We start from the raw sequence: 17,133 nt of genomic DNA, 5'->3' as shown, positions 1-17,133 counted from the left end.
TCACTTTTTTCAGTGCCACTGTACCTTTGAATGGTCACTAAATGAACTGTTGTAAGTCGAGGACTACCTGTAAAATTATCCAAGTAATCCTAGATTTGCTGGAAAATTAACTAAACTAGTAGTGGGACAAATTTTTGATTTCTCTTTTTTGACAGTTTAATTTTTCAGAAGGTAGGTGAAACAAGGTCAACTCTCCTGACTTAATCCTGATCAACAAGGAATTGGTCAACTGATTGACGCTTTTAAGAATTTTGAAAGAAAACAACCATGTCAAGGAGTTAACGAGGGAGGAAAAGTGAGAGAAAGGGTCTGGATACAATGCTTTTATTAATGCAACCAAGATTGTATTTTATTTAGCTGCTATACCACTATTTGCTCATGTTCAGCTAGTAGGCCTTGTTATTCCTAGATGCATCTCACATGCCTACCCACCAAATCAATTCTGTCCAATCCTGTACCTACAGTATTCATCTGATCTTTCTATTGGATTTGGTCCAGCATTTGAGTGTTTTGAATAGTTGACTTTGTCCATAATGTCAATCCCCTTAATTTTGTATCATTTGATCAGCTTCCCGTCCATTCCATCTTGTGAGTCTTTAAAAAATGTGTTGAACAGCACCAGCCAATAACATCACTCTACTTTCCCTCCTGAAAAATACAGAATAATTTATGAGCATCCTTTGGGGCTTGCAGGTCATCCAGCTATAAGTCCATCTGACTGCAATACCATATTTATTTATCTTAGCTGCACATACATGAGACAACTTCACAGATGCTTTGCAATCACACTGCACACCATCCGTATCGTTCCTTTGGTTTAGCAGCAAGATCATCAGTTCAGAAAAAAAATAATAATTAGCCTAGCTTGATTTGTTCTTTACAACCCCTGGTCCCAGGAGACAATATTGTCTTAATACGTTTTATATAAAACCTGTAGACATTTACCAAATAGACTCCTATATTTGGACAACATTACCATATTCCACAAATATATTATTTATTTTAAAGTTTAAGATTACATTTTAGAGACTTTTGAGAAGGCACGAGACCAGCCATATCACACAAATAGCAGCAAAGAATAAATTTGTTTCTGAAAAAGTGAAGCACAGCTCTGCTCACTTTATTGGTTGCATAGTTTAAGAGAATACTGTAATCAATCATTTATTCCATTTTTAGTCTGACATTTGCAAGGTAATTGTTTTTTAGTAGGTTATATTACATCTCCTCCAATTTTTAAATGTCAACAATTCATACTAGTGCTCATCTAAGTATTTCGAGGACCACAATCACTATTTTCATTAGTTTCAGGAAATGCAATTTGTATTTCCTTTCCTATACCATATTAAAGAAATAAGATTAATACTATAAATCAGCCTAACCCTGTCCCTTTCCAGATAAGAATTACAATTCTAAAATGCTTACAAGAAACTTCACCTAAGAAATGTATTAAATGCAATTAAATAATCCATGACTGCAAAAACGCCACTGGAATTTGGTTATTTTCACCCTATTTTAGACCATATAAATTCTTAGATCTAAGATTAACTATACTTGCATTTACAATTTATATTATTTGTGCTATATTATCCTTCATATTTTCTACCTAAAGCAAGTAAAAGTGTTCTGTAATTTGTAGTTCCAGTGAACCGATAGCAGAAGGCACTTTCTGGCAGGTGTGATGGTTTAACAATGCAGTTCCTCAGTGGTGCCTTGGCAACTTGATTTTTCCATTAAAATTCATTAAAATGGTTTTCACTTAGTATTCAATAGTTGTGATAAGTCTATACAAGCTTTTATAAAAACTAGATTTCTGTCAAACAGGAATATAAATTTTAATCGAACGATCAAGGATAAGGTCTAGCCGGAAGCCATAAAGTTTAGCCATGAAGTCCAGCCAGAAGCCATGGGTCATTCTTCTTCATTAGCTTGTTCTGTAATATAAAGCCAGAATTTAAAAAGTGATAAAGATCTTTAGGTGAAGGATTTTTGAAGTAAAGGTATGTGCACATACCATGAAAATTTGCTAGTGCTCTTTATGTTAAAAAAAAACCCAAAACAATAGAATAAGCTTTTAAAAAGATAAATTTCAGATTGGAAATGGAGATCCTGAACAGAATCCTAAAACAGAATTTAGATCCTAAAACTGAACAGACAGAAGAAATTCTAAAACTGAATAGATAAGCTAGATATCCAACTAGATCAAGGGCAGATAATTTGCAGCACTCCAAACATTTCTAAAAGAGGACCAGTTTGGTGTAAAGGCTAAGGCAACAGACTAAAAATCAAGAGACTGAATTATAGTCCCACCTTAGAAACAAAACTGGCTGGTCATTCTCCCTCATCCCTAGAAAACACTCAATGGCAAACCACTTCTGAAATCTTGTCAAGAAAATGGCAGGGACTTGTTGAGGCAGTTGCTAGGAATCAGCACAGATTTGGAGGTACCCCCCCCCAAAAGCCCCACCCCTACTGTCCCCAGCATTTCTACTCAGCATAACCAGTTTCTACCTTGGACAACTATATGCTTTCACCAGGTAAAGGAGATCACTCCTTCGCTCAGGGCGGAAGTGATAGAAGATAGTCTAGTAGTGAAAACAATTAGTTCATTAAAAAGAAATTTGAAATAAAAATGTATTTTTGTGTGTGTGTATGTCAGCACTGTGGTAACACGTAGCCAACCCTCATGGATCCTAGTTAGTACTTTGATGGGAGACAGTTAAAAAGCATTTTTTCCTCCCTGAAATAATTGTAAAGTGTCTCAGGAAAGAAACCTCTGCTGTCAGGAACAATAAAAAGATATTAAAGGACAGAACTTTTTGCTTATTCTTTTTTGTTTATCTTTACCTGCTTTGACTTCCTGGTAGTCAGATGAATGAAGATGGGAAATCTCAAAGCTGTAGCAATAATCTGATACTTAATAAAACAAGCTTGGCAAATAGTAACTATGGAATTAAGAGTGTTTAATTAAGCATCTTATCTTCCAAGTTCTTCCAGCCTATTATTGTCAGCTAATTGGTTTACATCAGAAGATTTAAGGCTATGTTAAATGCTTTCCCTTTTAGAGCCGAGGTGGCGCAGCAGTTAGAGTGCAGTACTGCAGGCCACTTTAGCTGACTGTGTTCAGCAGGTCAGCGGTTCAAATCTCACCGGCTCAAGGTTGACTCAGCCTTCCATCCTTCCGAGGTAGGTAAAATGAGGACCCAGATTGTTGGGGGCAATGTAATATATATATATACATTGCTTACTGGTGTACACCGCTTAGAGAGTGCTTGCACTTAAAGCGGTATATAAGTCTCATAAATAAATAAATAAATAAATAAATAAAACAGGAACCTGACTGAACAATAAGGTGAGGGTATAGGAACCAAATGCTTAATCTGTCCATCTTGCAGCTTGCTTTGATGAAGCGTGTCCCCTACAACCATTACAGTATTTCTTTTCTGTGGTGCAGAAAGTTATGCTCAACATTTTTTTCAACAATAATCTTTGAAGGGGAGTGACAAGAAGAAGAATTATAGGGGGAAAAAATTCAAGTATAGGAAAGTGGAAATCTGAAAGGGCTAACTAGTCATAAGTCAAACATGAATCAGCAGTGTGTTGCACTGCTTAAAAAAAAATCATGTATTAACAGGAGCATAGACCTTAGATCATGGGATTTAACTGTAGCATTTACTTTACCCTATTCAGACATCATTTAGAATTTTTGTCCAGTTCCAAAAAAACAATGAATTCAGAAAAAGGCTATGAAAATGGTGAGGAATCTTGAAAGCAAGCATTTTGAGGAAGAGTTAAAGGATCTGGGAATGTTTAGATTACAGAAAAAATAAATTAGGAGAAATATGACAGCAATCTTCAAATAAAGACTTGTCACACAGAAGAAGTAGTGGACTTATACAGGTAAACATCAACTTATGAGTGTTACTGAGCATTGAGTGAATTATGATCATTGCATTGTGCTGGTCATTAAGCAGATTGTGACCGTGACTGATTTTATGACTTTTTGTGGCAGTCAAAAAGCAAAAGTAAAGTAGGTTAGAAAGTAAACCTATTTTTTGCAATGGGTGCTTTTGCCAGAAACCTAAATGCCAGTTTCTGATTTAAAAAAAAGTGTAAATTGTGATCACATGACCGCAGGACGCTGCAAATGCCATAAATGTGGACTGGTTACTGAGAACCCACAAAGTTCATGTGGCTGTGGGGTTGGTGGCGTGTATAGCAGCTGCTGGAACTTTGAATCTGGGTTGTTACTAGTCTGGGAGTTGCTCAATTGAATGATCGCTAAGCGAGCAGTCATAAGTTGAGGTTCACCTGTTCTCCATTGCCTGAAAGGGCAGGACCAAAACTAGTAAGTTAAGACTACAAGGGAAAAGATTTAAACCAAATATGAAGAGCTATTTCTGAATATATGTAATCAGTGGAACAGGCTGTCACATAAAGTGGTGTTTTTTATGCTGGAGGTCTTCAAACAGGGCAGAAAGACATCCTTCGGGGATATTGTAGTGCACTGAACAAGAGGTTAGACTATATTAACTTCGAGGTCATCCCATCTATGATTCATCCTATACCTTTAATTCTCTTTTGAATATACATATCATGTCTTCTGAAATACTTCGTCAAAGAAATCCCCACAAATGTACATATCAATTGGCTGGCTGCTACCTGAAATTCTGCTGTAGAACACATAAGAATATCAATGCAACATATTGTGTTCTTAATACATTCCATTATATTACATTTTTATGTATTCCATCAACATACCTATCTCCGTGACCAATGTAGCTTCTCCGGTTTCTTCTTTTGTTTCTAAGGCCCCAGGTATTATCACATGGTGCATCTCAGTTTCCATCTTTTCTCCTGTCTCACCTGGTACAGTAACTATAGAGATCAAGGCAACGAATACTGAAAAGAGCACTGGGTGTCTCAACTAATTATAGATGTTACTTTGTCAGCCATAGATTTTCTTTAAATAGGAAAAAGCACAAGAGATACCTAGTATTGCTGCTGAGATATAGTTACTTGTTTTTTAAAAATTCAGTCACTAAATCAGTGGTTCTCAACCTGTGGGTCGGGACCCCATTTGGGGTCAAACGACCATTTTATGGGGGTCACCAAACAACGCAGTCCGTCATTTTTTCCCCCCTTTTCCTTAGCTGTGCTACTCCCTTTTATTCTATTGGCTTTTGAAAGCCAATAGAATAGACTCTCTTGAATAGAGTCTAATTCTATTGGCTTTCAAAAGCCAATAGGAATTGTCCAGGCTGTCTCTGCCCTGCTGATCCCGCCAAAAGTCCCATTCTGCAAACAGTGCTGCACCAGTTGAGTAGTCCTCAACTTACAACCGGTTGAGTAGTCCTCGACTTACGACTGGTTGGGGGTCGCGGCATTAAAAAGGTTGAGAACCACTGCACTAAATGCTTTTTGTTTATCATTGCAACTGCCCATATCCTTCATATTAGCTTTTTTGTGGCTGACTCTTTTGAAAACAAATTGGTGAAACGATTGAGAAATTAAATTACTAAAGCTATATTAAACCACTTTGATCTATTGACAGTCCAAGTCAAAACATGTACATGCATATAGATGGAATTCCCATTCCCCAAGTATTTATCTACTTTGTTAAAGTAATTCCATAAAATACTATAGGTATTGTTCCAGCAGGACACATTTTCATAGATCTTGTCATCATACTGGTACAGTATAAGAATCTGTATTTGTAGGTCACAATTATCCTAAAAAAGACCTTGTCAGGTCTTATGTAAAAATGCAGGATCACCATTACTTCCTCCTTTCTATTATCTTCTCGATTTCTATGCATCATTAGAGTGAACAAGACGTAACATAAATCAATGCAATATGGCACTTTGGCAAAAACAAAAACATTCCAGTAGTCTGAACCAGACAACACAATACTATATTTTGAGTCAACAATTCATACAAGCATCAGAATAATTTTATCTGATCTGAAATACGATATTATCCTTAGCAATGATCGAGATGGTTTTGTCCTATTTGCATATATTCGCTAAATATACGTTAGATAGACTTTTCCCACTTAAAGTTACTATCTAATTACCACTTTATCTGGTAAGAGTTATTGGAAGCAGGAACAAATAGCATGTGGTTATTTAATCTTGAACAGCTATTATAGTCTTTAATTACTTTTCCAGGATAAATTACTGTTATTACTTTCAAATACTCAAATACTTGCTCACATTCACTGAGCAAACGTTTCTGCTTCCAGGCAGAGGACCCAGTTTGTTAGGGGCGATATGCTGACTCTGTAAACTACTTAGAGAAGGTGGTAAAGCACTGTGAAGCGGTATATACGTGTAAGTGCTATTGCTATTTGCTTGTCAAAATAATTGTTTGAGCATGTGTGGCAGAACTTGTCCCTTGAAATTGCAAGAGAATATTTATTACCCTCTGTTAGATGTTCCTCTTCATCCATAAGCAGTTCCGTCACAATTTCTGTTACAAAACATTGGATTTCCTCTTTTGAAGGCTCAGGGGTGCCACTTTCTGAGGTTTCAGTAGGTTCAGGCTTCTTATCCTGGAGAGGTTCTGAAGGTGAAGAACCAGCAGCTTCTGTAGCAACTTGAGGATTGCTAGCCAACTCTGTTGACTCCACAGCCTGAGGTCCACCAGCTTCAAGGAAGTCTAAAGATAAGCATTGACTTCTGTCAAACGTTTCTTCTGGTGCCATTAGCTGAGGCTCTGTACCCTCGGGATCTACTCTGTGACAGGTAGAAAGGTCACATTTTGTTATTTCCTGAATCAAAGCATCAGGCTCCTCTTTATGGAGATCCTCATCTGTTTTTTTCCAAGATCCAAGCTTCACCTCCTCCAGAGATTCAAGTTTAGTCTGGTCAGATCCTGTGTCATTTTTATCTGTGATAGGCAAGCTGTCATCTGATTTCCCAATGTTCATCAAATGTGTGTTTTAAAGAAGAAAGAGAGAGAAACAGATATAAATATTTGCGCCCACTTTTAATCATGGGCTTATTTTTTATGACTGTTTTGCATTTTATTTCTTTCTGAATTTGCTATTTACTCACCTCTCATCCCACCCATATGATTTATTATAACTTATGAAACAATTATTCTTTAAAGTACTACATGTTGCTTTGCAATAACTAATCACTGAGAAATAATATGGACAGAACTGTATATATTTTAAATACATGTACATCACTGTGCTTACATGTAGGTAAATGAGCTAAGGCCCGCTCCTTCTGTGGAGATCAGGCTGACCCTCTTTCTATGTTCAGAAAAATGCTGAAAGTGTTCCAGAGGGCATTGTACAATATTCAGCCATCTGCACTTTTTATTTTTGATTTCACTGTTATTTACTTTTTATATCTGCTTACAGTTGCTTTTCTTTATATCGTGCTAACTACCAGGAGTCCTTTCACTGTGATGGGATATGATGGAGGAATCTTACGTTTTCCACAATATACACACATATACAAAATCAGGGGGAAAAAATCCTTGAAAGGGAAGGTCAAAAAAGCAACCTAAAAAACATTTTCATACATATAAATTATTACCTGCTGCGGGTAGAAATCCAAATAGTAAAAGAAATAGAATGCAGTATCTTAAGAGAAGAGATGCTTAAAGTATCTGAAAGCTGATCAAAATCACTTCATAATCCAACATTTTATTGCAGGTCCCATGTGAACAGGTTTATTTTCTGCAATATTTGTAAATTATATTATCCTGAATAAATATATATACTACTTCAGATACTATTATTATTGTTATTTATCATTTTAATGATTACTGGCTTGTAAGCTACCCAGAGTCGTTTGTAGCGTAGCCACCATTCTGAGATCAGCATTAAAAAACTGCACCAGATTTTAGCAGATTTTCCTTCACATTTCAATGCTGCTTTCCTGACAGTATAATTATAAAAATATGGTTAGACCTAGCATCATATATTGTATGTAACACTGGCCGGCCTTTCATGTAATATATTATCAAAGCATGTCAAATGGATTGAGAGATAATTCAGAAGAGTTAGAATATCATTTAAAAACTTTTCTAAAATTGTCATATATTAGCAGTAGTATAGTTCCTCAAAAACTGAAATGAGAAAACTGATTTAAGACTTTAAATTACAAAAATAGAGAATGTTTATTTTAAAATACAACCTTAAAATTAGTCAGAAATAAGGTTTACCATATTTAGAATTTATCACATCAAAGGGTACACAAAAATGCAATTGTTATCAACATTTTCTACATGAGTTGATTTTCAAGAAAGCATATCTTTACATAGCTTTCTTTAAAACTTATGCATAATCCTCATTAGTTTCAGTACAATTCATCTCAGAATTTTAGCAGTTCCAGTTCAACCACTGTTTTTCTTAATTTGTCAGAAAATGCTGAAAATAAGCATTAGGGACAAACCAACTTGCCAAGAGAGCAATACATCATTATTTATAATGTATTTATAACATCATTAGTTATAAATAAGGACAACGGTCCTATGTTAATTTGTTAAAATAGAATCATTAAACAAAGTGAGAATTTATTCCCCAGGATCTACTGCCTGTTTCTAGAATAGAATTTTATGACTAGGTCAATCCATAATGAACAATTAAGTGGTTTCCTCTTTTGATTTCTTCTAAGTGCCATAGAGAATGGACAATGGTATGACCTTTGCATACCATTTGTATGACCTAACCTTTGCAGTGAGGGGCTGGAAATGACCTGCCCTCAGATAATGGAATGGGATACACAAAGGGGAAGTCAACTAGGGCAGGGCATAGAATAGAATAGAATAGAATAGAATAGAATAGCTTTGTCACTTTAAATGTACAGTAATCAGCATACATTAAAATGAGATTTGTTGCATACAGCTGTCAAAGTACAGGCTGTCCTAAAGTAATAAAGACAACTTAAGCCGCTCTTCAGATGCAGACGTGAAAAAAGAAAAAGCTGCCTTTCCTAAAATTGTTACTCCTTCTCCGCGTTGATTTAGCTCTCTTATCAGCCAGTTTTTTTCCCCAGCCTTGAATGTCTTACAGCCTTTTTCCCCAAACCCCGTTTATTGAAGTGATACCTCTTGCGAGGGCGAGTCCTCCGCTTTGGCGCACGTTAAAAACCGCCGAGAACTCACCGCACTGGGGCAATCCGTTGGCCTCCGGGGATTTGGGAGTTTGTCGGTCGAACTCCTTGACTTTAGTCTGAGCGCTACTCGAGCACCCCATGGCGTGGTTAGCACCGGCACCGGGGCGCACAGGTCCCAAGGGCGCCAGGCACCCAGGTGAGTCTTCTCGGCTGTGGCCGCAGGTGAGACCCCCGGCGAATCCGCTCTCCTCTTCCTGCTAGAAAGGAATACGCACAGGTGGTTCCTCTTTGGACAGGGAAAAAGCCCAAGCAAAGCACACACCTCCCCTCCCGCGTTGCGCTGGCAGAGAAACTCACCCCTCGGACGCTCGCGCGGGAGAGTGTTTATCGCTCCAGCTCGGTTGCCATAAGAACGGCTCAGTGAGGGGTAGTTTCCAACATGCCTCCTCTCAGACTTTTGGCATGCCTGGTCTTGGTGAGGGGCGCAGGCGCATCTGCAGCGGGCCAGAGCCGGGACAGCAGGAGAGCGAGGGAGTTAATGGCAGCCACCCGCGGCGATTCTGCTAAATGGGCTGAAGGCAGCCTCCCCCCCCCCCGCCAACTTGCCGTCATTGTTGATTCCAGGGATGCACACTCTCCAAATCCTTTTTGACACGATAGTGATCGTTTTCAACAACTCTTCGCCGCTTTTTCACAATGTCGCAAATCATCTGAAGTAACCATCACTTAAGTGTGCTAAAAGCATCCATATTTACAACCAACTTTCCGCCAGATATGTGGGCCTGTATTTCCTCAGCCAGGAAGGGCACATCCCGAAGTGTCAAACGTCTTTCTTAGTATGGCTGCCATGGTGGTGAATGCAATTAAAAAAACAAGGCCTCAGATAATATTTGGGGCTGACCTGCAGGTGGGCAGTGCAGTCCTCAACAAAGGACACTTAGGGAGCCCCTAAAATTTATGTTTGACAAGGCCAATAGTACCTTTTATTATTACTTCTCTTTTGTAATTTTTTTTCCTATAATATTTTGATAACGGGCACTGTGTGTCCGTGGTGGGATGCCATTTGGCCTTGACACAGACAATAGCACTATTGTATTAAACAGTTACTCATTTACTTGGTTGTTTGGTGACTTGATTTGCAGTGCTCGGGTATGGTAACCATTATGATTTATGTTTTGAAAACTAGTTTATTTCCTGGTAAAAGAAAAACAAAACAAATATTGCAGGTTCTTTAATTATCTTAAATAGCTATTGCATCAGGTGGCCCATGTGGGTGATGCAGCTAGTAATTGTTTAATCTTCTAAACATTTGCAACATACCAGCCAGCCAGATGGGAAGTATGGAGCATATAAACTGGAGGCAAGTTTGCAGAAAACAGTTAATCCAAAACAAACAGCTTTTGTGTTTGATTAGAAAATACATGCCATGCAAACATTAGTGAATACTGTACAAAGTACATAGCATGTACTTTCAGATGTAGTCATAAACATAAAAAGTAACAGAAGTTACTGAATATTTATTGGATATCTGTTGGATTCTACAAGTTGACTGATATAATTTGTTATATTTCTATTTTACTTTTTATTACACACACACATTAGAAAGTAATAAAAAGCAATAAATATTTAAAAAAAACACCAAAACCATGTAAAAAAGCAGAAGGATGGTCTAGGTAACAATCTTGCTGCCACTTCCTGCATTACCATCTATTCTTTTAATCTTTTACTCTTGTGTTTCATTAACAAACATATCAAAATGTATGTTTAAAAATTTTATTGTTTCTGTAGAGCTAGAACCAATTACCTAATTTTCCATAGAAATGATCAAACAGATGCTATAAGCATTATTCATATCAAGAATAACTATTAGGCCCAGCTATGGTATAGTAACTATTAGAACCAATTTGAAATAATAGTTAAGGTACCAGTCTAGAAACTGGGAGACCTTGAGTTCTAGTTCTACCTTAGACCCAGAGCCATCTGGGCGACCTTGGACCAGTCACTTTCTCTAACCTTCAGACAAAGGCAGACCACTTCTGAAAGCTAACCATTGAGTAAGTACTTGGATGGGAGACCCTTAAAGTATTCCAGTAGACTAGACTGGAAACTGAAAAAAATATCCTTGAAGGAGACAGTGGTAAACCACTAGTAACCAGGAGATCATGAGTTCTAGTCCTCCCTTAGACTCAGAAATGGCTGGGTGACTTTGGGCCAGTTTCTCTCTTTCAGTTCAGCTCAATTCATACCAGTATGATTCTTGTTGTGGGAAACAGGTAGGAGCATTATGTATGCCACCCTGAATTGTACAAAATAAAGGTGGAATATAAATCAAATCAAACAAATCAATCAACAAAGAGCAACAAAGATGATTAGGGGACTGGAGGCTAAAACATATAAGTCATGGTTGCTGGAATTGGATATGCCTAGTTTAATGAAAAGAAGGACTAGGTTGGGGGTGACATGATAGCAGTGTTCCAATATCCCAAGGGTTGCCACAAAGAAGAGGGAGTCGAGCTATTCTCCAAAGCAACTGAGGGCAGGACAAGAAGCAACGGATGGAAACTAATCAAAGAGAAACAACCTAGAATAGGGAGAAATTTCCTGACAGTTAGAACAATTAATCAGTGGAACAACTTTCCTCCAGAAGATGTGAATGCTCCAGCACTGGAGGTTTTTAAGAAGAGACTGGACAACCATTTGTCTGAAATGGTATAGGGTTTCTTGCCTGAGCAGTGGGTTGGACTATAAGACCTCCAAGGTCCCTTCCAACTCTATTATTATTACAATTATTATTGTTGTTGTTGTTGTTGTTGTTGTTGTATCAGTAGTGTAAATATGAATATGCAGTTATTTTGGGAGAATTCATTATCAGCACTAATTGAGAGTTACTATTGTGAAAAGATAGCTATACTAAATGGATAAAATTGCATCTGCTTTTACAATCACTGTAATTTCCATTGCCAACTAAGACAGTCATTAAGTGAGTCATCACAGCTATTAAGTGATTTGCATGATCGTTAAGCAAATCCAGCTTCCCCTTTGACTTTGGTTGTTGGTAGCCAACTGGGAAAGTTGCAAATGGTGATGACATGATCCCAGGACCCAGCAAACATTGTAAATACTTGCTGTTACCAAGCACTAAAATTGTGATCATGTGACTGCAGGGACCTGTGATATCATAAGTGCGAGGACTGGTCCTTTTTTACTTTTTTAAATGCCACTGTGAGTTTTAACAGCCACTAATCAAATGGTCATAAATTGAGGGCTACCTAATAGAGCATCTGTATGTCACTATATTTAAATAATATATCAAAGTAATGCATTTCTCTTTAATACTTTGTCATATCTTGTTTGCATTTTATTTTAGGAACAAAAAAAATCTGCATCAGGCTTTGGTCCATTTAGTGTAGTGGTGCTGTTTTCATGGTCCACAATTGAATCCAGTTTTATCAAAATCAATGATCTATGCCATGATCAAAATGAAAAATGGACATTTACAAGAATGAAGTCTGGCATATTAGAACATCTTTAAAAAGTTTCTCCTCAAAATTTATGCCACCTGGCAAGAAGGTTTATGGCAGTTTTCAAGGAGGTCTTTCAGCACCAGGAGTTCTACCTCCTTTGTTACAGCTCTATCACCACCAACAGCCTACATTGCATCAGCATACCTTGGATATTTTTGGCACCTGCTCTGAACACCTTTCCAAAGACGGATGGATATTTAGAGGCTCTAGGCTTAGGGCATATAGTATCCCACTCTCTGTTCGCTTTAGATATCCAGCTATCCAAGGGAGCTGGTCTTGGAAGTTACTCCTTTGAGTCTCAGGGAAATGGCTTTCTCTTTTTTACCAGGAAGTGATATGGATATTAGTATAGATAATTAGGCTATTCCTGACCGAAAGCCTAGGACTGCTTGCAGGTCATATTATAAACCATCTCTGGATGAACATTGATGGGAGAAATAAATGAAGTTGGGGCAAAAGCCAGGTAGTATCGTGTACATGACCTGCAAATATACCTATGGACTGTGGATAAATACGCTTGGTTTAGTAGTTCAGTTGAGGTACATATGGATTGGTTTAGTTTGCATCTGGTTTCCCATGTTATTTAACATCGGTATGAAGCCACTGGGAAGGTTGTTATTAATATGCTGATGATGTCAGTTATATTTCTTTCGTACAGGCTCTGGATTAGATGCCACAAGACTTCTGATTGCGTCCAGACAGTAAGGGACTAGATATGGAAAAATAAACTGACACTCAGTGCAGATAAGACAAATTGTTATTGATTGAAAGGGCTAAACTTCAGAATTGAAAAGAAATGCCTATTCTGGATGGGATGCATTCCTTCTTAATGATCAGGTTTACATTTGGTGGGTAGTTTGGGATCCATCTTTAATGCTGGACAGCCTCATAAGTAGCAAGGAGGATCATTTATTAGGTTCTGCTCTTTAACTACATCCATTCTGAAGGAAAGAAACCTAACTTCGGCGGCTTATGCAGTGATAACTTGAAGGTTGGGTTATTATACAGTAGTGTGTTCTTTGTGGGACAGCAACAGCTCTTGAAATTCAGAAATGGCAGCTAACCCAGAATGCAACAGTATGGATTATGAGTGATGCTTCCTGAAGGCCTTCCTATGTTGCTAGTTGAGTGTGAAGCCTATTTCAAGTTGTTCATAATAGGTTTTTCATGGGTACCAGACCACCCAATCTCATAGTGTCCACTCTGCACCTTTAGTTCAATGGAACACATTTTGCTGACCCTTCCCTTGGATACATCTGACATCAGTTGTTAATTCTGCTTGATTCATTATGTAGGTCATACTGTGGAACAAACTGGCATTGGAGTTGGAACAAGTCCCTTCCTTATTAGAGTTTAGTAATTGTCTTGAAACATATGTTAATCCAGGCCTTTTGTTTTAACTGTTTAACTTTCAAAACAATTTAATTATTTGAAAATATACATTGTTTTAGTTCAATAATATTTTAATAATGCTTTAACTGTATTTCTATAAGTCACTACAAGCCATTAAAGTAGGTTTAATATACTCTAAATAAATGAACATATGTATTTGTTAGGTTATATTATCCATCTATTGGCTGTATTTTATTTATTTGATTTGTATTTTACCTTAATTTTTTTTGCAGTGTACATAATGCTGACTCCTTCTATTTTCCTCACAACAATCCTGTTAGATGGGTTGGGCTGAGAGTGACTGATCCAAAGTCACTAGCTGGTTTCAATGCCAAAGGAAGGAACGGAACTCATAATCTGTTAGTTTTGAGTCCAACATTTTAATACTATATCAAATTTTATATTATGTTTTGAGATGTGCAGTAGGAGTTGATTATTATTTTCTAGGTTTTATCTATACTTCTATGCTCTTTGTTTTCCTAGATTTTTAAAATCTGTTTTCTGATTGGTGATAGAATGACAAAAACGTCAATGTTGATTCAGCAGATTGCAACCTTCCAAAATTCTCATTGTGTTCGATTTGGAACAATGAGGTCTATTTGGTTTCTAGACACTAAATGAATAGGACAGTGCATGCATCAGAGGTAATTGAATGAGCATGTTTACACTTCCTTTATACATGATAATTTATCATGAACCTCAGTCTGCCACTTTTAATCCCATAGGAAGAAAACTAATTAGTGTGGTTGCCAAAATGTAATTTTAACAAAGCCCTTTGGCTTGTTTGATGAGAGAAATGCATGAAAGAAATGTCCAATGTCTGCTAATTTTGCAGTGTTTGAGAGGTTCAGAATATGATACTAGGATCAACAATGTTCATAGTGGTAAAGTACCAAACTGAGTTGAAAAGTAGCAGTAGTAAGGTAAACTGTACAGGTAGCCCTCTACTTACAATCACAATTGGAACCAAACTTTCTGTTGCTAAGCAAGGCAATTGTTAAGTGAAGCATGCAGTTGTTAAACAAATTGTTTCTCCCATTGACTTTGCTCGTTGGAAGCTGACGGGAAGGCTGCTAATGGGGTTCACATGACCCCAGGACATTGCAACTATCATAAATATATGACAATTGCCAAGCATCCAAATTCTGATCATATGAATGTGGGGGTGCTGCAGCAACCATAAGTGTGGGTACTGGTCATAGGCCATTTTTTTCAGTGTCACAGTAACCTTGAATGGTACTAAATAAATGATTAAATGTCAAGGACTACCTGTATATCAAATGAATAGACAATACAGCTAACTTAAATGGCCCTTTTTGTCCATTGCAAACCAACAGACTTCAGAGTCTTGTAGACTTGAGAAAAATAACTTGATAGCATCATCCTCTCAGTGCACATGCAATCGTTTTAATAGATGAAGATATGTTGTTGCCTGAAATTAAAAAAAACTAAGATTTTACCCCTTTTATATATAGACTGGATTGCCCATTAAACCTCACTGTCACTATGATGATAAGAGAATATCTACCACACTATTAGATGTAGTAGCCTGTTGTAGGAGTACCAGGATAGGATTTGCATCATATACATTTAGAGGAAGACATTTAGACTGAAGTCCAAACTACCATCCTTGTGCAGGAATCCAAATGAATTTTTTGCTCCTAGTTAGCGTTTTGCCATTTTCACTGAGTAGTTTTCTTTATTTTGAATCAATCATTATATTAGCTTTATTTTTAAAATTCCAATACAATCATTCAACACTTGTATTTATTCTATTCCTCTTGATCAAACTGTATTATTCAGTTACTACATTCAAATCATGGGAGTTATCAATCAGGTCTTTGATGTACTAAGATATTTGTCTTCCTATATTAAGAATTCAGTTCCAGCTAGATGGCAGTCAGTACCTGGCTGGTTAACTGTTTCATCTTTCCCTAGCGAACACATTGCCATCTTTTATGCTTATAGTGTCCACATTTTGGATGTTTTAATTGGTTTACCAATGAAATTATACAGTAATTGTTAATGTCATGATTTTCCAATTGTAATGCTTTAAAACTCATGGCTTAGAACAAATCTATGCACTTGTCCCAGAATCCCAAATGCCCTCTATTTTGCAAATTAAAGATTTTAAAGACATTTAAATTTTGCATGTTAATTGATGCACACAAAAGTTTAAATGAATCCGGTTTGCTGGGACAATAATCCAGTTTGCTGGGACAATAATCCAAGTAAGAACGTACAGTATGGCACTGTAATTTTCATTTGAAAATATTCAGGATTTCAAATATTATCAATTTGGACTTTACTTTTCTCCAGAGACAAATCTCTCTACATGTAGTTGTTACCCTTAAAACTCAGGCACCACGTTGATCCGGAGTTAAAAAAAGAGCCTAGTCTTAGAATCTGAAAAACATCCATTATCTTTGCAAAGTAGTTTTTCCATCACTACTACCACCTACAACACAAACCACAAGTACTTGAGGCAAAGCAAAAGGCATTAAGGGGGTGGTTATGTCTTTGGATGGGCGGGTATAGAAATAAATGATACATATATTAGATGTGTGTAATGTGTCAGAAACAAACTATAAAAGACATTGATGTGCAATACTTTGCTTTGTAAGACTTGAGAAAAGACAGCCATAGTTAAAAATGTTTCACCTCTTTTCCCATCTGGTTTGTTTCTTTAAGCTTGCAACTTTAACGAAGGACTTCAGAATACAGTACAGCCCTATTGCTTCACAGTCCCTGAAAGGGCTAGTTTCTGCTCATTAAAGGAAATTGCTTTTGGCTCAAAGGAGTTGGTTTCCTAAACTTGAAAAAGAGGCATGGATGCTATGCTAAATTGCTAATTTCATCTATATTAAAATGCTAATAATGAACCCTAAAATTTTATGCAGCAATTCTATACAGCCAAACTGACATCCTCCAATTATTTCTAACCTTGGCAATTTTAAAATGTATGGACTTCGACTGAAAGTTGAAGTCCATTCTTCTTAACGTTGCCACGGTTGAGAAACGCTGCTTTACCTTTGCATTGTGAACCTACGAAAAACCGCTAATTTTATGAAGCGCGGTTGCCTCGCGATTGTTGCGTGCGCATCTTCAATGTCAGCGAGAAGGCCGCGAGAGTTTTCGGACGGGGG

The 17,133-nt window shown here is 37.2% G+C and overlaps 1 protein-coding gene across 5 annotated transcripts; it reads right to left on the bottom strand.

Annotated features, from left to right (window-relative positions):
- Positions 1 to 308: 308 nt before the first annotated feature.
- Positions 309 to 17,110, bottom strand: LOC120301472. 5 transcript variants are annotated; one of them, XM_039328796.1, is made up of 6 exons: positions 17,018 to 17,110; positions 9,429 to 9,913; positions 9,064 to 9,328; positions 6,421 to 6,909; positions 4,759 to 4,875; positions 309 to 1,931 (listed from the first exon to the last, which is right to left on the bottom strand). In XM_039328796.1, exons 3-6 carry the CDS (start codon positions 9,209 to 9,211, stop codon positions 1,909 to 1,911), a joined length of 777 nt encoding a protein of 258 aa, XP_039184730.1. In that variant the 5' UTR covers positions 9,212 to 9,328; positions 9,429 to 9,913; positions 17,018 to 17,110; the 3' UTR covers positions 309 to 1,908. The 5 variants fall into 5 exon arrangements, with proteins under 5 accessions (XP_039184730.1, XP_039184729.1, XP_039184728.1 ...); XM_039328795.1 differs by having other exon boundaries at positions 9,429 to 10,265; positions 17,018 to 17,102; XM_039328794.1 differs by lacking the exon at positions 17,018 to 17,110 and having other exon boundaries at positions 9,429 to 11,470.
- Between the last annotated feature and the right edge of the window lie 23 nt (positions 17,111 to 17,133).

This window comes from Crotalus tigris, unplaced genomic scaffold, assembly GCF_016545835.1.
Source record: "Crotalus tigris isolate CLP2741 ecotype Arizona unplaced genomic scaffold, ASM1654583v1 scf7180000024384.25900115:4084858, whole genome shotgun sequence".
Taxonomy (NCBI): Eukaryota; Metazoa; Chordata; class Lepidosauria; order Squamata; family Viperidae; genus Crotalus; species Crotalus tigris.
This window is presented reverse-complemented; position numbering and strand designations above follow the sequence as displayed.

Excerpts from the sequence above, each read along its gene's own strand:
- LOC120301472 (XM_039328796.1), bottom strand. The coding sequence starts at position 9,211 with ATGGGGTGCTCGAGTAGCGCTCAGACTAAAGTCAAGGAGTTCGACCGA. Across the intron at positions 6,910-9,063 it reads AGGACTCGCCCTCGCAAGAG|ATGACAGCTTGCCTATCACA; the intron begins GTATCACTTCAA and ends TTGGGAAATCAG. Across the intron at positions 4,876-6,420 it reads AGAGGAACATCTAACAGAGG|TTACTGTACCAGGTGAGACA; the intron begins GTAATAAATATT and ends TGATCTCTATAG.